The sequence below is a fragment of the Mya arenaria genome, chromosome 16 (genome assembly GCF_026914265.1).
Source record: "Mya arenaria isolate MELC-2E11 chromosome 16, ASM2691426v1".
NCBI classification, from domain to species: domain Eukaryota; kingdom Metazoa; phylum Mollusca; class Bivalvia; order Myida; family Myidae; genus Mya; species Mya arenaria.
The window spans coordinates 32139188-32166786 of NC_069137.1; the positions used below are offsets into that span (position 1 = coordinate 32139188).

At 36.4% G+C, this 27599-nt stretch overlaps 1 protein-coding gene and 2 long non-coding RNA genes across 7 annotated transcripts in view; 2 read left to right on the forward strand and 1 right to left on the reverse strand.

Annotated features, from left to right (window-relative positions):
• LOC128221263 (intermembrane lipid transfer protein VPS13A-like) overlaps positions 1-27599 on the reverse strand; it is a 119624-nt gene that overhangs the window by 69417 nt on the left and 22608 nt on the right. For 4 of the 5 annotated variants that reach the window (XM_052929809.1, XM_052929808.1, XM_052929807.1 and 1 more), the window contains exons 12-34: positions 27009-27180; positions 25998-26181; positions 25281-25381; positions 23766-23833; positions 22975-23052; positions 22403-22493; positions 21923-22027; positions 21286-21344; positions 20656-20814; positions 16324-16496; positions 14029-14146; positions 12042-12177; positions 11179-11343; positions 9153-9309; positions 7973-8026; positions 6485-6573; positions 6034-6171; positions 4481-4571; positions 3412-3528; positions 2341-2444; positions 1627-1794; positions 975-1282; positions 565-715 (exon numbers count right to left, since the gene is read on the reverse strand). In XM_052929809.1, coding sequence (XP_052785769.1) covers positions 565-715; positions 975-1282; positions 1627-1794; positions 2341-2444; positions 3412-3528; positions 4481-4571; positions 6034-6171; positions 6485-6573; positions 7973-8026; positions 9153-9309; positions 11179-11343; positions 12042-12177; positions 14029-14146; positions 16324-16496; positions 20656-20814; positions 21286-21344; positions 21923-22027; positions 22403-22493; positions 22975-23052; positions 23766-23833; positions 25281-25381; positions 25998-26181; positions 27009-27180 — 2986 coding nt within the window. The remainder of the gene's footprint in view (positions 1-564; positions 716-974; positions 1283-1626; positions 1795-2340; positions 2445-3411; positions 3529-4480; positions 4572-6033; positions 6172-6484; positions 6574-7972; positions 8027-9152; positions 9310-11178; positions 11344-12041; positions 12178-14028; positions 14147-16323; positions 16497-20655; positions 20815-21285; positions 21345-21922; positions 22028-22402; positions 22494-22974; positions 23053-23765; positions 23834-25280; positions 25382-25997; positions 26182-27008; positions 27181-27599) is intronic. The other variant, XM_052929810.1, reaches the window with a different exon arrangement.
• LOC128221266 (uncharacterized) lies at positions 17500-19095 on the forward strand. Its single transcript, XR_008258935.1, has 3 exons — positions 17500-17542; positions 18639-18729; positions 19074-19095. It is a non-coding gene; the product is annotated as an uncharacterized LOC128221266 (long non-coding RNA).
• On the forward strand, positions 19203-20477 carry LOC128221265 (uncharacterized). Its single transcript, XR_008258934.1, has 3 exons — positions 19203-19254; positions 19711-19818; positions 20254-20477. It is a non-coding gene; the product is annotated as an uncharacterized LOC128221265 (long non-coding RNA).

Consider the following 27599-nt stretch of genomic DNA (forward strand, 5'->3'; position numbering starts at 1 on the left):
AGGGTTTAAGTAAAATGAAAAATGTACATTTTCACTAGAACATTACCTTATTATGGATAATGTATATGTCACTAATTCGTGAAATGCAAACTTGATTTATAAGAGTGTTATGTTATATAATTTTATGTACTATATAATGTTTGTAATTAATTTCTTTAATTGTGTTATAAATTTGTACTGTTTCAAAATTGATAAACATTTTACCTAATTGCTAACGCATTTTAATCGGGAGATTTAAGTCTCTACTTTTAGCAAAACATGTACAAGATTATAAAAATAAGCGGTATTCCCACGCTGTACGATAGCGGTAATCAGAAGCCGAATATCTGAGTACGGTTTACACTGCTGTGGTAGTTCGCCGGTGAATGATAGAGGTAATGGGGACACCCGAATTTAGGGTCTGCATTAGGCGGCTATGGTAGCGGAAAGGATATGGCATTGTTACTTTTCTTTCATTAAATATTGAAAAAAGCCCCTGGACTAAGAACCGATGAAGTATGTAAAGAAAGTTTATGTCAGTGTTAAAATGTGCTACAGAAATATATGTAAAAATAAACATCATACCTGAAGCAAGTTGAGAGTTCCAGAGATATCTATATCTGGGGAGTCATGGTACCAGGCTGCGGACAGGTTTCTACAGATGTTCACAGAGATGGTGACTGGTTGTAGTAATTCCACCTCTGCCTTCACAAACTGGCTGGCATCCACCTTGGCCCTGTGAATAGGCAGCAGTAGATATACATTAAAGTTATCAGATATGATATTGATACGGTCCAAATTTCATTCCAATATCTTAAAGATTTTTAAATAAATCGCATAAACTTCATATTTGGAATTCCTTTTTCTACAACAACTGCAGCATCAAGAATAAACAGTACCATAACATTCTCACTTAAATAAACAGAACAGGAACTGTTTTGTTGGAAATTTCAACAATAAACATAATATTACATTTTAGGCGTTCATTCACTCACCTTGAAATCTTCACATTTGTCAAGGTCACATTCATTTTCTCTAGGACAGCTGGTATCCCTGACGGTGCCCTTTGACCCAGTTTCTCAAAGTTATTTTTAACTTGCAAATGACCTAAATCAACAATCAGCACATCGTAACACTTGGAATTCTGGGGCATGAGAATCAATGGAGCATGCATTTCCACTTGGAGAGACAATCGGGAAGCTGTTTCTTGCAGATTCTGCACAGCATCCTGGGTAATTTCAGCCATTGCTGTACTGGCTTCCTTCAGCTTGGCCTGGGCTTCTTGGAAGTTGTCGGCAAATGCCTGGAAATAAATAAAACATGATTTCTATCTTTCCATTTATGCATAACATAAATCAGAAGCACACAGTTATTGTCTGTTGTTTTCCACATAACTTGACAAATATTCTAAACATTGGAATGATAAGCTTAGAATATCATATAAGCATTAAAAGTCTTATGGAAATGTCTATATATCAAAATCTATATAGATATTTCCATAAGACTTTTAATGCTTACAATGCATTCAAAATGTTAACATTTTACCATGCATGTGCATGTATCATGTATTCAAAAAGACTGACATTACTTTTAATGTCCTTTTAAAATCTTTGCTGTTTATTCTTAAAATCATAACATTTAACTTACCAGTAGATCAGCCACAAACTTGTTGAGGAAGGTGACCTTGATCTTTCCAATCATGACCTTGACCTTCATATCCACGTTGTTCATATCATCATATCTCTCACCCTCTGTGTTGTTGTTGAATATTGCCAGGTTCAATGTCAACATTTCAGTTCCCTCTATCTCTAAGATCTGAAATCATAGAAATAAAATGGATACTGTATGTTTTTAATCATATTTCAAACCTACAATATTCAAACTGGAACATGTAGTAAATATTGTATGAAACAGCCGATATTTGGAATAATAAAAATTGAAATAATAACAATTTGGAACTGTGTATTTGGAAAGGTTTACCAATATCATTGGTGCTTCAACAAAACTCTTTAAGACAGTTGATAGCCTAGCCAAACATTGAAAATGAGCTAGGCACTGATAGCTTAACTTAAAATAGTGAAAATTCTTTATAAATCAAAAGCACTGATAATGAAGGTGTTTGACAGTAATGCCCTTCAGGACAGCTAACACCTGAGTCAGACACAGGATTAAATTGGGGCCTCTCATTCTACACAGAATGGCATTACTTAACAAAGTAAGAAGTCTATCTAATGGTCTCCGTACTGGGATGTTGTCAAGAAATGCCCTACAGGACAGCTGGTACTTGGGTCTAACCTCTATAGGGCAAGGATGAAAATGAGGCTTCACATTAACCAGAGTATGGACTAACTTAACACATACATTAGGGTAGAAAGTCTCCGGACTCGGATCCTGTACAGAAATGCCTTTCAGGACAGCTGATACTTGGGTTTGACGCTCTTGTAGAGTCACTTCAGCCTCGATACCTTAAAAGTAGTACACATGTCATTGCTTAGAAGGACACATTCATGCTACCAAAAACTATTTTAGTGATTCCGTTGACAAATCATAAATAAAGAACTGTAATATCAATATAGACAATTTGCAATGACAAAAAAGAAAATTCAGAACTTTGAACAAACCTATTCCGAAATAATTTATTACCACAGTGAAGACATTTCATGCTGATCATCAACAACATTAAACATGAGTAGATCAGAGTATTGACCATGTAAATATGTGTACCAAGTTTCATTTGAAATTCTTGAGGCCAAGGTTAAATTGTTTGCACCATGACGACGCTGACACTGAGGCTTTGACAATTCCTCAATCCTTTTCTTCGATCAAACAAGCTTTAAACTACAAGATATCTTATCCAGACATGTTATATAATATCTTGACCCCTGACACCATTAGTCATCTCGCTATTAGAAGAAATGTCCATGGACTTTCCACGTATGTATGTATGTATTTCTTTAGACCTTGCGGTCAAGGATAACCCGTGAAAGTGCAAGCTCATATTTCCAACGGGGTCCTATGTTTTTGCTGAAGGGACAGCAAATGGAAGAGACAGTGGTGGGATACAAGGAAGTTCGGGTGCAATACCCTAGCTCTTTTTCGAAGAGACCCCTTGGTTCTTTTACATGCTCGGTGTAAAGCACCGATACCCAGGGTACAATTTTCCTGGGTTAAACCAGTACCTGGTACTGAGTACACCACATTTCCAAGCACTACCCTTTAAATGCCGAGCGCCAGGCAAGGGAGCTACTTGTACCAACTTTTAATGTGTTTGGTATGACACGGCCAGGGATCCAACCCACGACCTCCCGCTTTGTAGGCCGACGCCTTAACCACTAGGCCAGGGAGAGGGTAAAAAATTCAAAAAAATACTTTATAACAAGCTCCTGGAAGCAAAAACTACTAAATGCATGTATTTCTATATAAATCCCATACCTTTGACTCTAATATCTGTGATCATTTTTTTCTGGGAGCAGATCGCCACAGAGAACATTTTCAGTCCAGCCTTCAGTTTCATGTCTATCAGGTCAGGATCCTTCTTGAACACATGCTCTGGAATGGTAGAATGGAGATAACATCTTGAAATATAATTAATATATCCAATATTTAGCACAATAACTCACATTGATTATTCCCAACATAAAGGGGCAAAACTCAATTAATTTGTCTGTGCTACAAAAGAAACATGTCATTCTATTGCTGGTTAATATCTTTCCAAATTCATGTGAAGCCTTATTATGAACTTTGCTGATCATAAATACCAGCCAATTTTATTGCACTTCTTTAAAAAATTAATGTAATATACAACCAAAGGAATAGTCAACAATCTTCTTTATATAAAAAACATCCATTTCTGTACTAACACTATTTTGGCTACAAATATTTAAAGAAACTAACATCTTCGTTGAAACTAGGCATGTACTCAACAATCATCCAAAACAGGTATTTTTCCAATTTTCTTGTATTTAAGTTGTGGACAAGAGCAGTCAAAGGCTGCTATAACCCTCACTGAATGAAGTTCATTACCTCCTTCGCATTTTGACAGAAGATAGGAATTGAACAAAGGGCAATAACTCAAGAAATATCAGTCTGAGCAATGGTTCTTTCTTCACCTTATGATTTAGCTAAATATCAAATTTGAGGTCAAAACCTCAATGACTTTTGGAGTGAAAAATGCTTTGATTGCACACTTGCTTACCCATTTCTATATCGTTTTCTTGCTATTGGTTGCTATTGTGCATTTTACCGGTTGCCAAAGCAATTACTGCAACTAGTAGCGATCATTTGGTTGGGTTCTTCAGTTAATTCATTGGGTAATGCAACCATGTGCTTTAATTGATGTATAAAATCATATTATTGGTCAAATGATCGTTTGATTGACAATTGGCAACTGGTCAATTGGATTAATTATCAAGTAATGGTAAAAGAGGGCCGATTAATAATCAATCAATGGTCAAAAAGGGCTGTTCAACTATTTTTGATGACATTTCACTAGGCCACCTACTCTTTTTCACCAGTTCCTTGGACTTCTCTGTTTCATCTGCAGTCGCCTTCACTTGGGGTGTCTTGCTTTCCAATTGCTTCACTTCAGGGGTCTAAAAGATTGAACACTACCATATATGCCATGTTTCTGAAGACCTACCCAGGCAATTTATTTAAAAAAAACAAAAACAGGTGAATTTGACAATAGCCCAGAGAATTTTGAATGCATCTTAAAATGTTTCCATAAGGCTGACATGCCATACTTCTCAAGACCTTCCCAGGGGATTCTGGTCAGTAAACCAGGGGAATTCTCATATATTGTCATTAATTCCTCTTCCTAAGGGCATGCTTTTTTGCATGTTCTACTTTTATTTAAACTAGCATTACAATTCTACTTAAAAGTACTGTATGGAAAACAGATAAGAAAAAGTGTTGCACAGACCAGACTTAGCCTACATTTCCCCCCCGAGACACCCATTTTATTTTAATTCCAGGGGATGAATATCCTCACAAGCAGATATGGCACGTTACTACTACATTAAAATAACATATGTACAATGTATACTAAAATTGTGTGAATATGTAACAATTTTATTTATAAAAGGCCTGGTTTTTGCATGATTCATGATTTCCACCAGCACTTTGGCAGTAAACATACAAGCCATATTTCTGGAAATAACTCCAGAGGATTTTGTTCAGAAAACAAGGGGGTTTTGTAATAAGCCCAGGGGAGTTTTTATAACGTGTTTTTCAAAACGTGTCAATATCTTATACAGATGAACACCGTTAATCCGAACTTGTATGGACCCCAAAAAATATTTCGGAATAGCGATATTTCGGATTAACAATTTTCAGAAAATGACAGCATTCGCGAATTATAGGTTACATGAAATAGTCGTGAAGATTGCAATGTCGGTTACACGTTACCAATACGATACATATGGTTTGAGAGATCTTTCGAGTGAGAAATGCGGCAATCAAATCTGATGAGATAGACATTTACGAATGATACTTAGGTTGTGTTAACCATCAATTACACTACACACTACATCTCCCAAATGAATCGCTCATTTTCTGACATTGATGTTTGTAACATACGCGTGTTCAATGTCATTCTTTAAGAAGCGCTAATTGCTCTATTGTCACCTCAAGCCGATGCCCGAGTGCATTCGAAATATTGTGTGAAAAACTATGACATGATCGAGTTTGAAATAAGAATTGATAAATAGGTGTAAAATACCAAATCGGGACCGTCATTTTACTTCGGAATAGCGATTATTTCGGACTAGCGATTTCTGATTAAATATTAAAAATTCAGTTAAACAAAGAAGAAGTAAAATCGGGAGCGAAAAATAATTTTGAAATAGCGATTTTTCTGGATGTTCTACTGTATTGAGTATATAAATATGTATGTAAGAATAATATTTTTATTGCCAGGGATATTCACCTCCTGCCAGAAGACTGGGGAATAGATAGAAATTCCAGGGGATTATTCCCCCCTGTCAAAACTATGGCATGTTTGAATACATTATTTTTTATCCTTGGACAAGGACTTAATCATTAACTGTACAGTACCTGTAGGGACTGTGCAAACACAAGGAGATCCAGTATTGCCTCTTGGTGCAGGAGAAGCTCAAGAGATGCAAAGTCCACATTGACCGTCTGTTCTGTCTTTTTGTATGTGGTAGCAAAGTCTGGGGCATCAGTGTTTGCCTGGAAATAATAGAACAAGTCGATATAAAATTCATGGCTTCAATGTTATAAACTGTGAACTTGCAGAGAATCAGTTCATTAAGTATTCAAATAAAAAAGAGCCTCTGCATCAATTAAATCCAAAAGGTAAACTATTTGACAAAAAGGCTGTATGCGGTTGTAAAGCATAGTGTACCAATACTGGCTTAAGAATAATAAAGCAAATTCGTAGAATTTCATGCTAAATAAACTGTTTCTTTGTAAAGTGTAAGTTCTTGGGCGGCAAAGAAAACAAAGATAATCCTTACGATTTTTTGTAAAAAATAAAGCCTACCTTGAGGTAGTTGACATTCAGTAGGTGTGAAGGGCCGTGCACACTCTGTGGTGTGTTCACAATGTTGATGGCTGGCCCTCCCTCTGTCACTGTGAAAGATGGGACATTTAATTGAGATAAGAAATATTATATCTGCAAACTTTGAAAAATATAAATGCATTACGAAAAAGGAAGATTAAATATATGTAAACTAAATAAATAATAAAATATGTTTAAATAACTTCATTTAATTAATTTCTAGTAGCGAGAATTATAACTTTTCCAATAGATAGCTGGTTCTTCTCATTGCCAAAGGAAATGAGGGCACATGTAAGTAGCAACAATAAACTGCATTATAATGAACTATTTATTGATAACTTTTAATGTTACATGGTTGTATACAGTGAGCTCAGAAGAGTTTATTTTAAGCATCACACAAGCCATTAGAACAATTCCCTAAATAGTAATTTTAGTATTTATTGCAAGCAAAATGATACGCTTTGATATACATATAATACACAAAAATAAAAATAAACATGCATGTTACATAAACTCTTAAGAATTAAAATGAACAGTTTCTTTTGTGAAAACAGTATGTGTACAAAGGAACAAGAAGTTTGCTCATCAAAGCCAATCATAAACGAGAAACCAATGCTCGCTTTTTTATATGAGCTGATCAAGGGACATTACTCCACAAGTATTTCAGCTAGAGTTACGGGGAAGAACTCTACAAGTTTTTATGGTAGAGTTATTGAACAAAACTCCGTTAGCTAGAGTTATGGGACATTACTTGATAAGTATTTAAGCCAGAGTTATGGGACAAGAACGAGATTTATAGGATAACTCCACAAGTATTTTACCTAGAGTTATGGGACAAGAACTAGATTTATAGGATAACTCCACAAGTATTTTACCCAGAGTTATGGGACAAGAACTAGATTTATAGAATAACTCCACAAGTATATTAGCTAGAGTTATGGGAAAACACAACCAGTAGTTTACCTAAAAGGACATGACTTAAAAAGTTTTTTAGGTAAGATGTGGGACATAACTTACACAAGTATTTCAGCGAAAGTTATGGGTCAAGATGTATTATGGGTAGAGTTATTGAAAAAACTTCACATTTTTTAGATAGAGTTATTGGACAAAACAAGTATTTTACCTAAAGTTATGGGACATAACAAGTTTTCTAGATAGAGTTATGGGAAATGCAACATGTGTGTACTGTCATGGAGAACATTTGTATTTAAGGGATTCTAGTTGCTATCTTATTTTCCATTTTTCTAAATAATGAGCATTCAAGTATTTGTACCACAATGATAAAAGCTGCATTGCTGCTGTTTCCAATGAAAATTCCAAGACTATGATAATACTGCTGAAAAACAGACAGGTTTTGAAGTATTTCCCAGCATGTAAGGAGGCACGGCCATTTTCAGTACTTTTTTTAGCTAATAAAGGCATCCCAACTTTGGTGCATTTAACAGACTTACCAGTGTATAACAGACTTACCAGTGTATAAATTCTCTCCAACCTTCTGCAATTGTTCCACCAAATCTTCTGGAACTGTTAGTAAAAGCATGCAAAAAAAAGGGAAATAAAAATACTTCAAGCGGTGCTCGAAAACAACAACAAAAGAGTACAGAGTAATAAAACTATATAAGCATACTGAAGAAGTTGGACTGTTTACAACTTATACTATATAGTTTTCAGGGATTTTGTATGTTATTTTGGGAAAATGACCTATAGAATTAGGAATTTCTGCATCATCTTTTTACATTATTGGGATTTTTGAAAAAATAGCTATGTAAGAACATACTGAAATACTCTTTTTAACCATTTATGTGGGCTTTTATAACTTAAACTACAATCAACAACTACATTTCAAGCAAAGCGGTTTTTAAGAATTTCTGATCGGAAATGGGAATATTTATTCAAAATTTTGGAAACCCCCATATTTATTGGCATTGGAAATAAAGCTGAATATCAGCTATAAAAATCTCAGGCAAAAACAACCCCTTGTTTTACATGAACTGTATGAACATATATGAAGCTATGACTAGAACGCACTTTGACATGTATAAAGAAATATGCCAATGTGAATATAGCAAATATGTAAATACTACTGTACACATCTATAGGGATATATTTCTGTATGAACAAAGCTACATGTATGTTCTTCATCCAACATATTTGTATACATTTAAAGCATTATTCCATTCTAAAGCACATTGAGAGAGTGTACTGTGAGCTGTTATCAGGAGTATTGACCCAATTATAATACATAACAATAGTTAAAATTTGAAACTCCTCCCACATGGCAAATTAATAACTTGTTAAAGCATATTAGAAAACAACATCAACTATCTATTTTATATAAATAAAATGTAGCAACATAATTTTATAAAGACTGCACTATAATAATATATATATATGTCTTACAACCATGACCTGTCAATAGTTGGTCTATTTGCATGAGGAAATTTCAGTTGTATAATGTAGGTATGAAAACTGTCTTTTTGTTTTTAACTTGGCAACTATGGCCATCTGTTTTGAAAAGCCAAGGTCAAGCACAAAGACGCATATATGACAGGTCAAAGCATTATGACTATTTCAAGCACATATGAATCATATTTAAACACTTATATGACCTTTCTATTACAAATAATGTCCATCCACTACCATAGCCTACCTTCTGCCTTAAGGTACTGCAGGTAAACACTTCCCAGATGGGCATCAGCAACCATGTCAAATGTCCTGACCTTCACCCCTGTCCCAATATCGTTGACAACCAGGCGTAACAGGGGACAGTCCATGTCACCTTTTCGTTGGGCTATGTTCAAGCTTATCTGCAAAGAAAAGATAACACTTCTAAAATATTTTTGTTAAAAGGAGCTGATACAATATTCTTTGTCCACTATTCTTTGTCCTTGACCTTTGTTTTAATTTCGTTGACAACCAGACATAAGAGGGAGCAGTCCATATCATCCTTAACCTGAGTGATGCTTAAGCTTATCTGCAAAGATAATAGCACATCTTAATAACATCCAACTTTAAACACCAGTGCCAATGTCATTGGCGCCAATTTAATATAGAATTGTTTTTAATTTTTTAAGATATTATTTTGGTTCAGGGAAGTGATTGACCTGGCAGCTGAAGTGCCGATACCACATCAGCGAAGGGTTTTGAGGTCCCCAATGGGGATCAAAGGGTCTGAAGCACCCTGCCTCAGAAACAAAACTGGCTACCAAAATCCCTTTTGAGGTCTCTCCTGACTTCAAATTGAAGCAACCTTGGACGTCAAAACTAACAACAAATAAACAACAACCAAAAGCATCTAATTAACTTATTTTAATCATTTTAAATTTGCCCCCTGAAGTGATTAGAACCCTGGAAACCCTGGAAATCTTCGAACAAATCACATCCCTGAGGTCATCCAGCTTGAGCGCTGGCTCAAGGTCATAACACTGACTACCAAGAGCAACAGAGAGCAGTCGCTGTGCTGAGATTATCAAAATTATCAGCAGTCCTTGTGCAAAGAATATCAGAATAATCAAGCTTAAACAAACTTCAAATCAAGTTTAAAGATAATAAACAAGGTTTAAATTCCTGTTCCAATGACTTTGACAGTCAAATACAACAGAGGTCAATCCATATCATACAACGCTAATTACACTATGTTCAAGCTTACATGAATAATACCCTGATTGATAAAAGGCATCATTACTTTTTGTTATAAATCAAACAGGAGCAACACAACTGGATTCAATTTTCTAAGTTGATCAAGGGATATACAGTCGAACCTCGCTATGTCAACGTCGAATAAGTCGACTTTCTGGTTATGTCGACTTTTTTTTGTGGTCCCGTATTTATTCCTTTTAATTCTATAAAAAATAAATCTGTTTGTGTTGATTTTTTTATCTCGACTTTTTCGCTATGTCGACCTCGTTTTTCGGTCCCAGTGGTCGAATTCCACACATTTCCTATGTTCTTTATGTCGAACTGTAGATCGAGACGTAGGTGTGAAAATATTCATGACGGTTTGCGGCATGTCGCAAAATACCGTGCATGTCAATATAACAAACTGTCATAATTGGGGGATACAAAAAACTAATTGGTAAGTACGAATAATTAAAGTTGTTTGTTTATGTATTTAATTAAAGAGACATTTATTGCTCAAGCTCTTTGGTATTGTTTAAAACATGACCATTTTATTGATAAGATATCAATCCCGAATGGGAACAGAAGGAATAACTTCAAACTGTCAAATGTTAGTTCCACTGCTCTGGTCGACCAATTCAGAGAAGGACCCGGTATAAAATCTTACAATGTACAAATGTATGCAATTGTGGTTTTATATGTGTTTTGTGTGATCCATAAACTTAAAAGAAATAGATTTGACACAAATAATTCTTCTTTTGTTTCACTTTATTTTTCAATAATAAGTTTGCTGTTTTCACGACGAAAATATTTAACAAGACCGTTCAATTGTGGATGTAAACATCGGACAATCCAACTCAAACGTGTTGGTATTGGTGATATTTTTTGTTATTCGGATGAGTCGACTTTTCGTTATCTCGACTTTTTTCACTAGGTCCCAAAAAGTCCACATAACAAGGTTCGACTGTAATTGAAGAGTTGTAGGCCTTGCATTACAAGGGTAATATTTTGCTGGCATTGAAAGCGTGGAGCCAAGGATATCAATAATATCTTCCTACCTGTTTCAACACGAAGGTGAGCTCAAGGTCTGTACAGTTAACAAACTCCTGTGATTCACTGCGAGCCGGCGGGGATTTCCCCTCGTCACCAGTAGCAACCATGGATTGAGCCTTTTCTGCGAGCCTGCTTTCTGTGATGTCAACTGTAGGGAGCGTACTAGGACCCTGAAGCCAAAAGATGAAATATCTAAATTAGTACTGACATGATGCACAGTCAGTGAGATTACACTTTTGGATTAATAAGCCTGAAATCTCACACATGTGCTTGGCATCAAAATTGTACAACCCTGCTATATAAAATCTTGGAATTTGTGCCAGTCAACAAAGAATTCTGCCAGAGCACAGCTATTTGGCTAGTGCTTATTTCAACCATCAGATGATCAGTTGAGATTAAGACTATTTAAATAATAATAAATAATCAGAGATAGGGTCTTTTCTGTGATCCTGCTTTCTGTTGAATCAACTGTTGGTAGTGGGCTGTGACCATGTTTATGAAAGATGGGAGTCCTGTTCTGAGTTTTAATTATTGATGATCATGAAAATTGTGACCTGTCTTGTTTTACAATCTCAAACCTCAACCAGTGTTTGTGATGATAATTGCCACTTTCTTTTAATTCTCAGTCACATCCATTTTTTCTGTCCTGTCAACTTTGGATTAAATATTAGTGTTCTGGGAAATATATCACATATAGGTAGACATTTCTCTCATTTCATTGGTGGAATCTGTTATAGAAGGCATAATGTTGTTAACAGAATAAGTAATGTTTTTCTATGGCACTTTGATCTATCTTGATTCTCTGTAGGTTCATCTTCAAAACAGTCAAACTCAAGTTAATTGGTATACACTATATATGAACACATACCTCAGCAAATTGGTCCTTGGGTGCTTCAGGTTCTGACTCCGGGAGAGGAATACTGGTAGCAAGGGAGATAACTTCCTGTAGCCTCTTGTCCGATATATTTAGGCTGACCAAGGGTAGCTCCCCTTTTACCTTCATCCTGTAAGTGAGGACATTAAAAATATAACAGTTATTAATACAGCTGTATGCTTACAGCAAGAGAAATTATCTAACTATAAGTAAACATCACTAAACCATTCACTTAGAATAACCCACTATACCAGTCACATACTACACTTACCAACTATACCACCAACATTCTATATCCCACTATACCACCCACATTCTATATCCCACTATACCACCCACATTCTATATTCCACAATACCACCCACATTCTACAACCCACTATACCACCCACATTCTATATCCCACTATACCACCCACTTTCTATATCCCACTATACCATCCACATTCTATATCCCACTATACCACCCACATTCTATATCCCACTATACCAGTCACATACTACACTTACCAACTATATCACCCACATTCTATATCCCACTATACCACCCACATACTACACTTACCCACTATACCACCCACATTCTATATCCCACTATACCACCCACATTCTATATCCCACTTTAGTTCCCACATTCTATATCCCACTATACCAGTCACATACTACACTTACCCACTTTACCACCCACATTCTATATCCCACTATACCACCCACATTCTATATCCCACTATACCACCCACATTCTATATCCCACTATACCACCCACATTCTATATCCCACTATACCAGTCACATACTACACTTACCAACTATATCACCCACATTCTATATCCCACTATACCAGTCACATACTACACTTACCCACTATACCACCCACATTCTATATCCCACTATACCACCCACATTCTATATCCCACTTTAGTTCCCACATTCTATATCCCACTATACCAGTCACATACTACACTTACCCACTTTACCACCCACATTCTATATCCCACTATACCACCCACTTTCTATATCCCACTATACCACCCACATTCTATATCCCACTATACCACCCACATTCTATATCCCACTATACCAGTCACATACTACACTTACCAACTATATCACCCACATTCTATATCCCACTATACCACCCACATACTACACTTACCCACTATACCACCCACATTCTATATCCCACTATACCACCCACATTCTATATCCCACTTTAGTTCCCACATTCTATATCCCACTATACCAGTCACATACTACACTTACCCACTTTACCACCCACATTCTATATCCCACTATACCAGTCACATACTAGTTACCCACTATACCACCCACATTCTATATCCCACTATACCAGTCACATACTACACTTACCCACTATACCACCCACATTCTATATCCCACATAGAACCAAATATAACACCCACATAAAATAAGAAACTACACCACTCACAAAACTCACTTTAGCACCCACATAGACTAACCCACAATACCCATTCATATAGACTAACCCACAATACCCATTCATATAGACTAACCCACAATACCCATTCACATAGACTAACCCACAATACCCATTCATATAGACTAACCCACAATACCCATTCACATAGACTAACCCACAATACCCATTCACATAGACTAACCCACAATACCCATTCACATAGACTAACCCACAATACCCATTCACATAGAATAACCCACAATACCCATTCACATAGACTAACCCACAATACCCATTCACATAGACTAACCCACAATACCCATTCACATAGACTAACCCACAATACCCATTCACATAGACTAACCCACAATACCCATTCACATAGACTAACCCACAATACCCATTCACATAGACTAACCCACAATACCCATTCACATAGACTAACCCACAATACCAATTCACATAGAATAACCCACAATACCCATTCACATAAAATAACCCACTATATAACGCCTACATACAATTACCCACTACAGCACTTACTTGGCCATCCTTGGGTCCTTGTCAAACATACACTTTTCCAGGAGAATGTTCAGGGAGATGGGACACAGGATGTGGGTGGGGGAGTCTTTCAGTCTCCGGATAGCCTGCCAGTCCTCATCTGTAACATAAATATTGAATTCATTCTTGATTCTTAGGAACTGTGATATTTATTATTCATACACCGAGTGTAGTATGTACTGTGTTGGAAAATGTTTTCTTTAATTTTGCTTAACCATGTTATAGCTATTGTGTGGATAAATTAATAAGCTATTCTCTTTTACCCACGCTAGTTAATTATTGAATGCTGCCATTGACAATATGGAACAAAACAGTCACTTCCCTCACTAATTTCATGGTTTAAAGCACTGAAGCCCTCTTGTAAGATATCATTAACACTGGTTGTGTGTGCAGTAACAATTCCTTAAACCCCTAGAGTTTCAAATGTTTCATTGACAGTTAGACAAATGACCATGAGCAGCTGTATATTGTGCAGGGTGATATTGAATATTACTCACTAGCATGGACCATGAGCAGCTGTATATTGTGCAGGGTGTTATTGAGCATTACTCACTAGCATGGACCATGAGCAGTACTCGCTAGCATGGACCATGAGCATTACTCACTAGCATGGACCATGAGCATTACTCACTAGCATGGACCATGAGCATTACTCACTAGCATGGACCATGAGCATTACTCACTACCATGGACCATGAGCATTACTCACTACCATGGACCATGAGAATTACTCACTACCATGGACCATGAGTATTACTCACTACCATGGACCATGAGCATTACTCACTACCATGGACCATGAGCATTACTCACTACCATGGACCATGAGCATTACTCACTACCATGGACCATGAGCATTACTCACTACCATGAGCATTACTCACTACCATGGACCATGAGCATTACTCACTACCATGGACCATGAGCATTACTCACTACCATGGACCATGAGCATTACTCACTACCATGGACCATGAGCATTACTCACTACCATGGATCATGAGCAGATGTATGGACCATGAGCAACTGTATATTGTCCAGGCTGATGTTGAACATTACTCATTTGCATGGACCATGAGCAGCTGTTTATTATCAAGGCTGATATTGAACATTACTCACTACCATGGACCATGAGCAGATGTATGGACCATGAGCAACTGTATATTGTCCAGGCTGATATTGAACATTACTCACTTGCATGGACCATGAGCAACTGTATATTGCCCAGGCTGATATTGAACATTACTCACTTGCATGGAACATGAGCAGCTGTATATTGTCCAGGCTGATATTGAACACTACTCACTTGCATGGACCATGAGCAGCTGAATATTATCAAGGCTGATATTGAACATTACTCACTACCATGGACCATGAGCAGATGTATGGACCATGAGCAACTGTATATTGTCCAGGCTGATATTGAACATTACTCACTTGCATGGACCATGAGCAACTGTATATTGCCCAGGCTGATATTGAACATTACTCACTTGCATGGAACATGAGCAGCTGTATATTGTCCAGGCTGATATTGAACACTACTCACTTGCATGGACCATGAGCAGCTGTCTATTGCCGAGGCTGATATTGAACATAATTCACTTGCACGGACCATGATCAGCTGTATATTGTCCAGGCTGATATTGAACACTACTCACTTGCATGGACCATGAGCAGCTGTCTATTGCCGAGGCTGATATTGAACATAATTCACTTGCATGGACCATGAGCAGCTGTATATTGCCCAGGCTGATATTGAACATTACTCACTTGCATGGACCATGAGCAGCTGTATATTGTCCAGGCTGATATTGAACATTACTCACTTGCATGGACCATGAGCAGCTGTATATTGTCCAGGCTGATATTGATCTTTACTCAAATGCATGGACCATGAGCAGCTGTATATTGTCGAGGCTGATATTGAACATAATTCACTTGCATGGACCATGAGCAGCTGTATATTGCCCAGGCTGATATTGAACATTACTCACTTGCATGGACCATGAGCAGCTGTATATTGTCAAGGCTGATATTGAACATTACTCACATGCATGGACCATGAGCAGCTGTATATTGCCCAGGCTGATATTGAACATTACTCACTTGCATGGACCATGAGCAGCTGTATATTGTCAAGGCTGATATTGAACATAATTCACTTGCATGGACCATGAGCAGCTGTATATTGCCGAGGCTGATATTGAACATAATTCACTTGCATGGACCATGAGCAGCTGTATATTGCCCAGGCTGATATTGAACATTACTCACTTGCATGGACCATGAGCAGCTGTATATTGTCAAGGCTGATATTGAACTTGTCATAAGCCTTGGTCATCACATCCTCCAGTGACCCCAGTTGACTTTTGCTCTTGATGTCTGATTGGCTCCTCTCTGATCCAATCTTCAGGTGACCGAGATCGAGAATCAGCTTTGACACATCTCTGAAGATAGAATTGAAAACATGTCCAAAAATATGGTAGAAAACACAGTCTACATAATGACAAATTCCTTGACCTCTAAAGGTCACAGGTACCCGTTCCAAGACTGGAAACAACCCTGGCTCTATAATCACAAAAATACTCCAGTCAAATCTCAATCTCAACAAAATTTACCACATAAAAGCTTAGCATGATTCAAAATCTTGCATTTTTTATACTTTTTGAAAAAGTACGTTCCCTTAGAATCTGTTGATAAAATTTTGTCAATATTTGGAAGAAAAATAATTCTAGTTTAAAGATATATACTTGAGAATTGTTCAAAAACCATGAATTGTACTCAAATACATTTTTGGCTCTAGAATATGTTTTCCTTGGAATCTTGACGAAAAGGCTTTTGTCCTATATAATGTGCTTTTAAAAGGTGCAAAACACATGATTTTAAATAACTTTTATGCTATATGGTTAAATGCCCAAATGAATGCCTTACTACCAGGGTTAAAACACAATCAAGAGATTGTCTTTGCAGACATTACACATTTAGTATGAATTGAGATGATATGGGGCCACAATTAATCAATAGTTTGTTTGCTATTTCTCTATCCACATATCTGGGTGTGGGTAGGGTGGGTTTAAACCCCTTAATTGCGTAATTAAAAAATGACCACCAGTGGGGCTATAAAACTTTCAGTTTGTGAGTATTTTTTAATTTTGGTCTGGAACGGCCAAAAAAAATATTGATAAATTCTGGCCTTATCAGGTTTCTTAACCATCTGTTTAAGTTCAATCTGTGAATTTTGCATTCTTGTTTGCAGTCCTGTATGAAATTGCTTTGGCAGCTGTGAGTCTTTATTATAAAGTGAAAATGCCAAATCTCAGTAGTTCAAAGTATATAGCGTATAAAACATTGTTCAAATCCTTAAAGTTTACAGGCAATCAATATTGGAGAATTGATTGATCTCTGTTTTGGCACAGACACACTAGTCACTAGTCAAATAAACCCTGCGGATTAGAACACATTGTAAGACTTCCACCTGGATATATTCAAAATTGTAAATATTTTATATACCTCTGCTATGCATTTTGAGGTTATTTTTTGCTTGAAAACAATAATCATAAATAATGTGGCTGTCACAAAAAAATGTCATGAGGATACATGACATAAAACTAGTGTTATAATAATTACTGCTTTTTGCACAAAAATGTATGCTTTATTTTGATATCATCACAGTTGACATCATATGATGTCATTTCCTGTTTATAACATCATTTCTGATATACTTTTAGCTAGACCATGTTGGCCAAATTGGGCTTTTATAATCAATTTGATTTATGAAAGACATTCATTGCTGCATTATAATATAATACAGTATTTATGACCACAAATGCTGTATTTATGACCACAAATGCTGTATTTATGACCACAAATGCTGTGTTTATGACCACAAATGCTGTATTTATGACCACAAATGCTGTATTTATGACCAGGAATGCTGTATTTATGACCACAAATGCTGTATTTATGACCACAAATGCTGTATTTATGACCAGGAATGCTGTATTTATGACCACAAATCATGTGTTTATAACCACAAATGCTGTTTTAATAACCAAAAATGCTGTATTTATGAGCACAAATTCTGTATTTATGATCACAAATGCTGTGTTTATGACCACAAATGCTGTGTTCATGCCCACAAATGCTGTTTTAATAACCACAAATGCTGTGTTTATGACCATAAATGCTGTATTTATGACCATAAATGCTGTATATATGACCAGAAATGCTGTGTTTATGTCCACAATTGCTGTTTTAATAACCAGAAATGCTGTGTTTATGACCATAAATGCTGTATTTATAACCAGGAATGCTGTTTTTATAACAACAAATGCTGTTTTTATGACCACAAATGCTGTATTTATGATCATAAATGCTGTGTTTATGATCACAAATGCTGTGTTTATGATCACAAATGCTGTTTTAATAACCACAAACGTTTTATAACCACAAATGCTGTATTTATAACAGCAAATGCTATTTTATATTTAAGAAGGGTGCATTTATGAAAATGGACGCTGTATTAATGAATGATGTTTTTAAGACCACAAACACAATTGTCTTCAATCTAATAAAGTTTTGTGATACAGGGACTTGAAATGGACGCCATTGAGAAAACCATCGTTGGGACTTGGAGCTATGTTGAACAAGATGATATGGAGCCATTCCTAAATGCAATAGGTAACACATTCAGGGGCGGCATTTATAATGCTTCTTTATAATTTTACCCTCTACTTTTCATCACATGTTTTTATATGTATTTATAACGTGGGCCTCTGCAATGTTTCACGAAATTCAACATTTTTTCCCTCAGATGCTTTATGCTTTACGGCCCCAGTTGCGTATCAAAAGCATGAATGTGTGACAAATATGTGTTACATATCCGCTTGTCCCTCTTACTCCCAAGAGCTTCTACATCTCGACAAAAGGTCTTTAATACACAACTTTTGGAATTGTTCTTTCATACTTTCTTATGATATAAATACTATAAATAATGAAATAATCACTAAATCTCCGCATTGCAGAGGCTCCTGATTTCGACAAGAAGCTATGATGAGCAGTCGTCCCAGACTCACTTTTGCAGTGGAAGGGGACAAAATTGTGTTCACAAACACCCCGAATCCCACAACAGACCCGTCATCCGTCATCTCGTACAAGTGCGGCCTTGGGGAAGAGATCACTATTGGAATTACTCAGAATGTCAAGGTCAGGTCAGGATTAAGGGTTAAAAATCCACAGCATAAGTAATGTATTTTTTTGCTATAATTACAAAACATGCACCAGTCATAGAAATGAGATTTTTAAATGAAAAAGCCCAGATTCTTATACTATAAGGCTGAAAGTTTTCTGCCCAGCTTAATAATCATAATGTCCAAATCAGATGATTCTCTCAAGAGCTCATTTGAGGAGGATTCTTGGAACATTGTTTACAATTGGTTAAAAAATGTTGCTCTTGTCCAATCAGAGGATGGCAATGATATATGTCATAATGGCAACTGGGTAAATATCAAAACTTCAGATGTGCACTTTTTTAGTAAAACTAACTTAACTTAAACCAAAGGAAATCTTTGGAAGAAAAGCTCCCTTTTTAATTAGAGTTGACATCTTTAAGCCTATAAAAATCCTCAAAACATATGTAGCTGAGATCTCTTTATTTTTCAGATGCGTTTTGAGTGGAAAGATGGAAAGCTTGTTCAGCATATGCATCCGACCACGATGAAGAAGGGTACAATTGAATACTCCCTCAATGACAAAAGCCAACTATTGAAGGTGAAATAGAAAATAATATACTTTTCATTTTATTCATAAATACATGTGAATAATTAATGGATAGAAGGATCTTATATGTATCACTGTTTTGTCTATTCGCAGGTGTACTTCTACATTCCCTAGCTCAATCCTGCATAACAAATAATACTTAACGGTGTTGACAGTGTGTGTACTGAATAATTCTGAAATACCACCCATAAGTCCAAAGTTCTCCCATAAACTTCTTTGCAAACTGTGAATCAAAAGAGAGGGTTACAATAAGGTAAGATTATCGGGGTCAATGGCAGAGTGGTTAGCATGTTATATTTTTGGATCAGCGGGTCCGTCATTTTTATACCAGATTTTGTTCCCCATTTGGAAATACGTCCTTTGTAGTAGTGATTATCAATGATTACTGTAAAGGATTTTTTCAGTATTTTTCTCCATATATTTCAGGTATACAAGTACAGCCCAGAAAATGGTGGCAGTGATGTGACAGCTACTATCAAGTTTGAAAAGGCCAAATGAACAGACATTCAACCATACAATGTGTTTGTGTTCAATGTAACAGGTCATTAACTCACAGGTGGATATGAGAATGACTTTATTGCTTGAACTATTGTAACATCAAACTACTGTTTGCAAATGAACTCAGCACTTTAAGGTTTAGAAGCATAGAATGCACGAGGCTTTTGTTCTGCCAAAACACACTTGACTTTTTAATCCTTTATAGTTCAATATAAATTTTGTTTTTCTTTTAAAAATTTTTTGTTGAAGACAGAGAATACCGGATATCTCCTAGTAACTTTGTTGGTCAATAGCATACATAAATCTACTGTTCCATCTTAAGTTACATACCGTCCCTTGGTCCATATTCCACCATGCGGTACTATCACATATGAAGACTGAAGATCCACAGATATCTCCGTGTACTTTTGCTGGTCAATGGCATGCTGCATTCCTGTGGCAGTCTGTTCCTTGATGTCTTCATACTTTGACATGGCTGCCTGCGACAGCCTGTAAATATTGTTTTTTCATATTTTAACAAGAGCACCGCAGAGTGATTGTCATCATATGGACCAAGTTTCATTTGAATATCTTGGACGATTTTTGAGGTATGGCTTTAACTCACGGTTAACAATTGTGAAGGATGACAATGCCAACACACCAAGGCTACACCAATACCTATTTTTTATTAGAAAATAAACCATCTAAAAACTGAATAACGGTGGTAATGCTAAAGGTTCTATACATATGAATTAAATAAAAACCTTCAATATATGATTGGTAAATGAAAGAATGATGAAAATTAACCAATCCTTTTATGAGCCCCGAGCCAACACTATAAAATACGACTTGCTGCCAAAATGCCAAATGTCTGCAGTTACATATATGTCATCTATAAATCAGCTTAGTAATATGGAATACAACATTTTAAACGTTAATGTGCAGTATGATTACCAACTCCTTGTTCCTAACAGAACTTACTGTTTGAGTTGAATATCTTTAGGAGGTTTGAAGAATCCTGCCAACTGGTTCACTGTCACCTGGAGAGGAGAGAAACACATGTATATTAGTCAGGTGAACAACCATGCCTTTCATAGCATTAACTTCAATCAACATTAACTGAGCTAGGTTTCTGACACGATGTATTACTATGTTATCCCTTGTGAGGCAATGAACCATACTTGTTGGCAGTGACAACTAACTGATAGGTATGTTTCAGACTCAATGTATTGTTATGTAATCCATATTGAGGGATTGAACCATACCAGGGCTTTAAACCCTAACTGTTATGACACTGAAGCTTCCTCATATAAATATTTATCACTAATAAACCAATGAAGTGTTTTACAAGTCACATGATAACCCTTGACAAACGAAAGGACATGGACTTGCATTCAATAAATACTGTTTTGTTAAACAAAGAACATAATTGAGGGCATTTGTTAAACAAAGAAGGTAATTGAGGGCATTTGTTACACAAATTTAGCATCATATTAATATTGACTTTTGTCACTAAGCAAGACTTGACTTTTGAAAAGGGTAATCAAGACTTGAGAAGCTTGGTAAGAGATTCTGTAAATACGGGTAAGAGACCTTGGGCCCCAAAAGTTATACTTACAGCATCATAGATAATCTGTACAGGACGAGCCCCAACCTTCACTCTGGCGTCACACTCCCCATCCAGGGGGTTTGTCTCAAACTGGAAATCTACCAGTGACATCACCTGTAAATAAACCAAGGGTATTTTCAATGTCATAGGGGTTTCAGGAGGAGTAAATCCCTGAACAGGGGCTCGAAGCATTCTTTTATAACAATAATTTGACATCCTTGCAACTAATAAATAAATATGGGAGCTGTCATTCAGAAGATTTATGAATATTTCCCACAGTTGTACAAATGAAATTGTTGTCTGCAATTACGGTAAGTATCTGCATAATCTTCCAGTTTGTATTACAGTATCTTAGGGATTCAAAATGGTCACTTTGTATCTCAAAAAAGTTACGATTTAATGGACCTCAAATTTCAAATGCATTTTACACATTGATTATATAATTTGCAAATCAAACTCTTGAACAGAATTTATTTCATATAACAATACCTGATCAGTGACCACAGAAGAAACCATTCTGGGAATACAGTCACCTTGCTGGGTACCGAGGACTGTCAGACGGTCCATTTTAGCTTCTACCCTGTATGGCAGAAAAAGACAGGTTAACACTTATTTATTCTATCTTACATTGTAGAGGAAAACATTGTTGAACCAGAGTCACCTTGGTAGGTACCAAGCACTGTCTGGACTTTGTAGCTTCTACACTGTAAAGGAAAGAGATGCAATAGTGGATTACTCCACTTATTTAGGAGACATAGAAGAAGAACAAGAAGAGGTACACTGGATCTTGGTACAATACCATAGTTCATTTTCCGGCAATCTTCTTCATTTGTGAAAGTGGTCGTAGTAACCTAGTTTTTCTTAAAGGGAAAACTGAAAATGGACACAATTTTGTACATAGGTAAAACAATGATTGCATCGCCCTCTTATTCGTTGATTATGAACCCTTATCATATACATACACAAGCAGACACAATCATTTCAATACCATACTGATCAGATCATGTTTCCATCTGAATAGCTAATTTGGAATAAAATTTCTTACCCACTGAATGGCTTACCTTATTGCGGAAGCTGCTGGCCTCTGTCCCACCGTGCTGTAAACATTCTTCAGCTGAAGTTTTAATAATTGGGGCTCCCTGAAAATGTTACAAATATTTTATAGTGTATTCTTGTAGACTCAATTTCTAAATCAAAAATTTGAGGGCTATCCATGTTTTTAAGTGTTTTTAGAAAGTAGTTAAAGATTTATCAGTCAAAATGTATGTTTGTTATACATGTGCATGTATTGTTTTTGAATAAGAGTGTCACTTTAAGTTGGTCTTTTCACACAAACAATATACTACTCCTTTTGAACAGAGACCACAAAATATTAATAGTTTTTCGCTTCAATGAATTTGGAACATTTAAAAACTGAACTTTTAATTGTACAATAGTAGGATTTATTTATAGACAATATTGCATGTACTGCATGACCCATGCAGAAACCAGGAAAACACTTATGATGCTGAGTTCCTGCTTGATTTAAAGCCTTATTGAGAAGTTGGCACATTATACATTCATGACACTATAAACACCACATTTGAGTCTGTCTGCGTGTAAGGGATCAATACTTGTGTCTATAACCGTACTACAAATGAATAGGCAATATCATCTCTTCAACGATTGTCTGTTTCATTATTAAACCAAACCTTTTAAACCTTTTACGGTTTAAAGTTATTTCAATAACCAGCTTTACTTTAAATGGCATGAAAATATAATGGGTTTTGCGCAATATATAGATTCCTAGAAGTTGATTTACATGGCTTTTATAAAAGCCTAAGTGATTAGTTTGACATCTCAGTCAGCTTACTTTATCTTGTCATCTTTCAGGGTGAGGGAGACATTGTTCAGCTTTGTCACTATTCTCAAGGCCACAAACTGAAAACAAGATCTTATATTTATTTCATCAATCTGAAGTTTAAATTTAGAATATGCAGATTTATGAATATCTCAATAAGATGACTTTTACTACAAAGCTTACCATTTATGTATATTTTACTTTTTTATGTTCATATCACAATGATTGATTTCAAAACCATCACTGTAAAAAAGAAGGACCAAAAACTGGCACCAGTTTCTCATAAATGTTTTTTTAAGTATTAATTCCCTTAACTGGCTAAACAAAACAAGCCTGGTGTATTTCAAACTAATTGTTTTTACTCTATAACTTTCTGGAGAAACTGGGGCCTGATTTTTCAGACAAAACAATAAGCTTTGATCAAAGACTAACTGTCTTCGGCAGAGTGTGGCCAGACTAACTGTTTTGAACAGATTGTGGCCAGACTTACTGTTTTGAACAGGTGGCCAGACTTACTGTTTTGAACAGAGTGTGGCCAGACTTACTGTTTTGAACAGAGTGTGGCCAGACTTACTGTTTTGAACAGTGTGTGGCCAGACTTACTGTTTTGAACAGAGTGTGGCCAGACTTACTGTTTTGAACAGAGTGTGGCCAGACTTACTGTTTTGAACAGAGTGTGGCCAGACTTACTGTTTTGAACAGAGTGTGGCCAGACTTACTGTTTTGAACAGAGTGTGGCCAGACTTACTGTTTTGGACAGAGTGTGGCCAGACTTACTGTTTTGAACAGAGTGTGGCCAGACTTACTGTTTTGAACAGAGTGTGGCCAGACTTACTGTTTTGAACAGAGTGTGGCCAGACTTACTGTTTTGAACAGAGTGTGGCCAGACTTACTGTTTTGAACAGAGTGTGGCCAGACTTACTGTTTTGGACAGAGTGTGGCCAGACTTACTGTTTTGAACAGAGTGTGGCCAGACTTACTGTTTTGAACAGAGTGTGGCCAGACTTACTGTTTTGGGCAGAGTGTGGCCAGACTTACTGTTTTGAACAGAGTGTGGCCAGACTTACTGTTTTGGACAGAGTGTGGCCAGACTTACTGTTTTGAACAGAGTGTGGCCAGACTTACTGTTTTGAACAGAGTGTGGCCAGACTAACTGTTTTGAACAGAGTGTGGCCAGACTTACTGTTTTGGACAGAGTGTGGCCAGACTAACTGTTTTGAACAGAGTGTGGCCAGACTTACTGTTTTGAACAGAGTGTGGCCAGACTAACTGTTTTGAACAGAGTGTGGCCAGACTAACTGTTTTGAGCAGAGTGTGGCCAGACTTACTGTTTTGAACAGAGTGTGGCCAGACTTACTGTTTTGGTCAGAGTGTGACCGACTTACTGTTTTGGGCAGAGTGTGGCCAGACTTTGTTTTGGACAGAGTGGGGTCAGATTTACTGTTTTTGCCAGATTGGGAACAGACTTTCCTTTTTGGGCAGAGTGAGTCAGATTAACTGCTTTGGGCAGAGTAGGGTCAGACTTACTGCTTTGGGCAGAGTGGGGTCAGACTCATTCTCCTGGTAGCCGATGGCATCATATAACTTCTTCTTTTCATCAGAGTTGAACTGCTCATAAAACTGCTCCTCTGTAATGGGAACAGAAATTCAAATGTTTTTAACAGAAACAAAAGCAACAAAAGCACTGCATGTTGTTGTTTATTTAGTCGAAGAAAGGCAGAACTGAACACTTACTGAAACAAGAGTTAAGAGCATCACTACACATATGTGCACTGCCCTCAGCAAAACATGTTGCAAGTTTCAAGTGAATGTCTTGAAAAAGTAATAAGTAATGGCCAAAGTGTTCTTGTTTTCCAAGATGACATTAATTATGATGTCAACACCAAGGTTCTTGAAACAGAGGAGCTAAAAGTACTATTAGTGATCCCTACACAATACAAACTATAACTAAAGATTTCAGAAGGTTTTGATTTCTACAGAGATGATCATAATCCTAAAATTTTATTCTCAAACTGCTTCTTCAAACAATATTTAAGTTTAAGTCCTGTTTTTATTTTAAGTTTTTTCATATTTCAAAGAGTTTACAATAGGCATTTAACACCCTAATGCTTAAGGTCTGGAATAAAACAGTTTTATTTAAGGAAGAGATGCAAATTAAACATAAGATGGTTCTGAAAATAACCATAAAAGATGGCACTGATAGGTAAGTGCAAAATCTGCATCAGAACAGTCAACCGCACTTACGTATCTGTTCTGCATCACTCTTCTTCTTCGCCTCATCTTTCTTCTTCCCGCCCCCGAACATTCCGCCGAACCAGCCTGCGTTTTTCTTCTCCTCAGCACGTTTAAGCCCACGTTTTACGCTCTCTATCTCGGCTTGTTGGCGAATCACTGTGATGTTGAATACATCTAGGTAGGCTTCACATTCCTGAGGTAATATAAAATATTTGATAAAAATGAAAAAAAAATTAATCCTCAGACTGAATGATATGATCTCACACTTGATTGCTAGCAATTACTGTAATGGTTTAATTCCTACTTACATGAAACATTACCAGCATGCTCTAGTCCTCAGTGAATCAGCTCAACCCAAGGCATTTCATGAGACCATTGAATGCATTTTAATTATAAAGAATATTACCTGGTCAACCATTAATTCAAATTATTTCTTGGCCATGTATTAACCAACAAAGATTCTTTTTATTCACTTCATCTTTAACATGTCCATGAGAAGTCTTGAGACACACTTTTTCTTTTTGTATTTCACAATAACATATTGTCACCTTTAAGTCATGCAGCTAAAACAAACATATGTAAGTACTTTCAGTTTTTCTCTGATGTTCAATGTTTAACTCAACTTATTTTCTAGACAGGGTCACATAAAATAAAAATTGTGTATTTTCATAGGGAACATGTGTACCAAGTTCCAAGGTAATCTTCAACATTTGTTTTGCTTTGGCCGACACAATGAAAGCAAAACTACTACAAAAACTCCACCTATTTGTTTAAGTAATAGACAATTTAACAAAAGCATCACAAGTGGTTACCATGGCTTATCTGCTGTTGTGTTTATCAGGCAAAAAGGGGCATAGCTTGTAAATTATTCAATCAATTCTTATGTGCGCAATGTTATCTGCAATAGGAGTAGTTTATCTAGAACTATTCTCATGCTGTTCTGAAGTTATGACCAAAGCTAAGGTTGCATAAGATATTCCATAACAGAAGACAAATTTAAGAATTTCAGTGGCAACTCACATCAAGTGTCTTCTGCAGGTCAGACCCCACTTTCTTGCTCTCCAATTTCTTAATGTACGCTTCCCTGTACTGATTCTTTTTGTCCCTATGTTCTCGAATATGTTCCCACGACCACATTTTACCTCGTCTGCGTACAGTTTCTTCTAGTATGCTCTTGTATGCAAAATGCCACCTGAAAATTCAATAACTGACATCATACCCAAAATTCCACATGAAAAGGATATTTTGCTATTATATACTACATGTTGAAATATATATATATATAATAGTCATATACTAAAGCTGCTGCAATTATAATTCCTTTATATGCCATTAAAATGGTCAATTAAAGGAATAACAAACACAAACTATTTAAATTTAGCATTTAAGTGAAAAAAAAACCCACAATGTAACAATAACTAGAAGCGCAGCAATGCGACGAAACCAAGTTTTTGTTATGGGCAATCAGAAATTATAGCCAATTAATTTGTTGTATGACTTTATCTTTACTTTTATCAAAAAGAGACGTAACTGAAAATTACTGTTGGCGGAAACCATTTTTCTATTTTTAGTAATAGTGACCTTGACCTTAGCCCCTCCCCACTCAAAAGC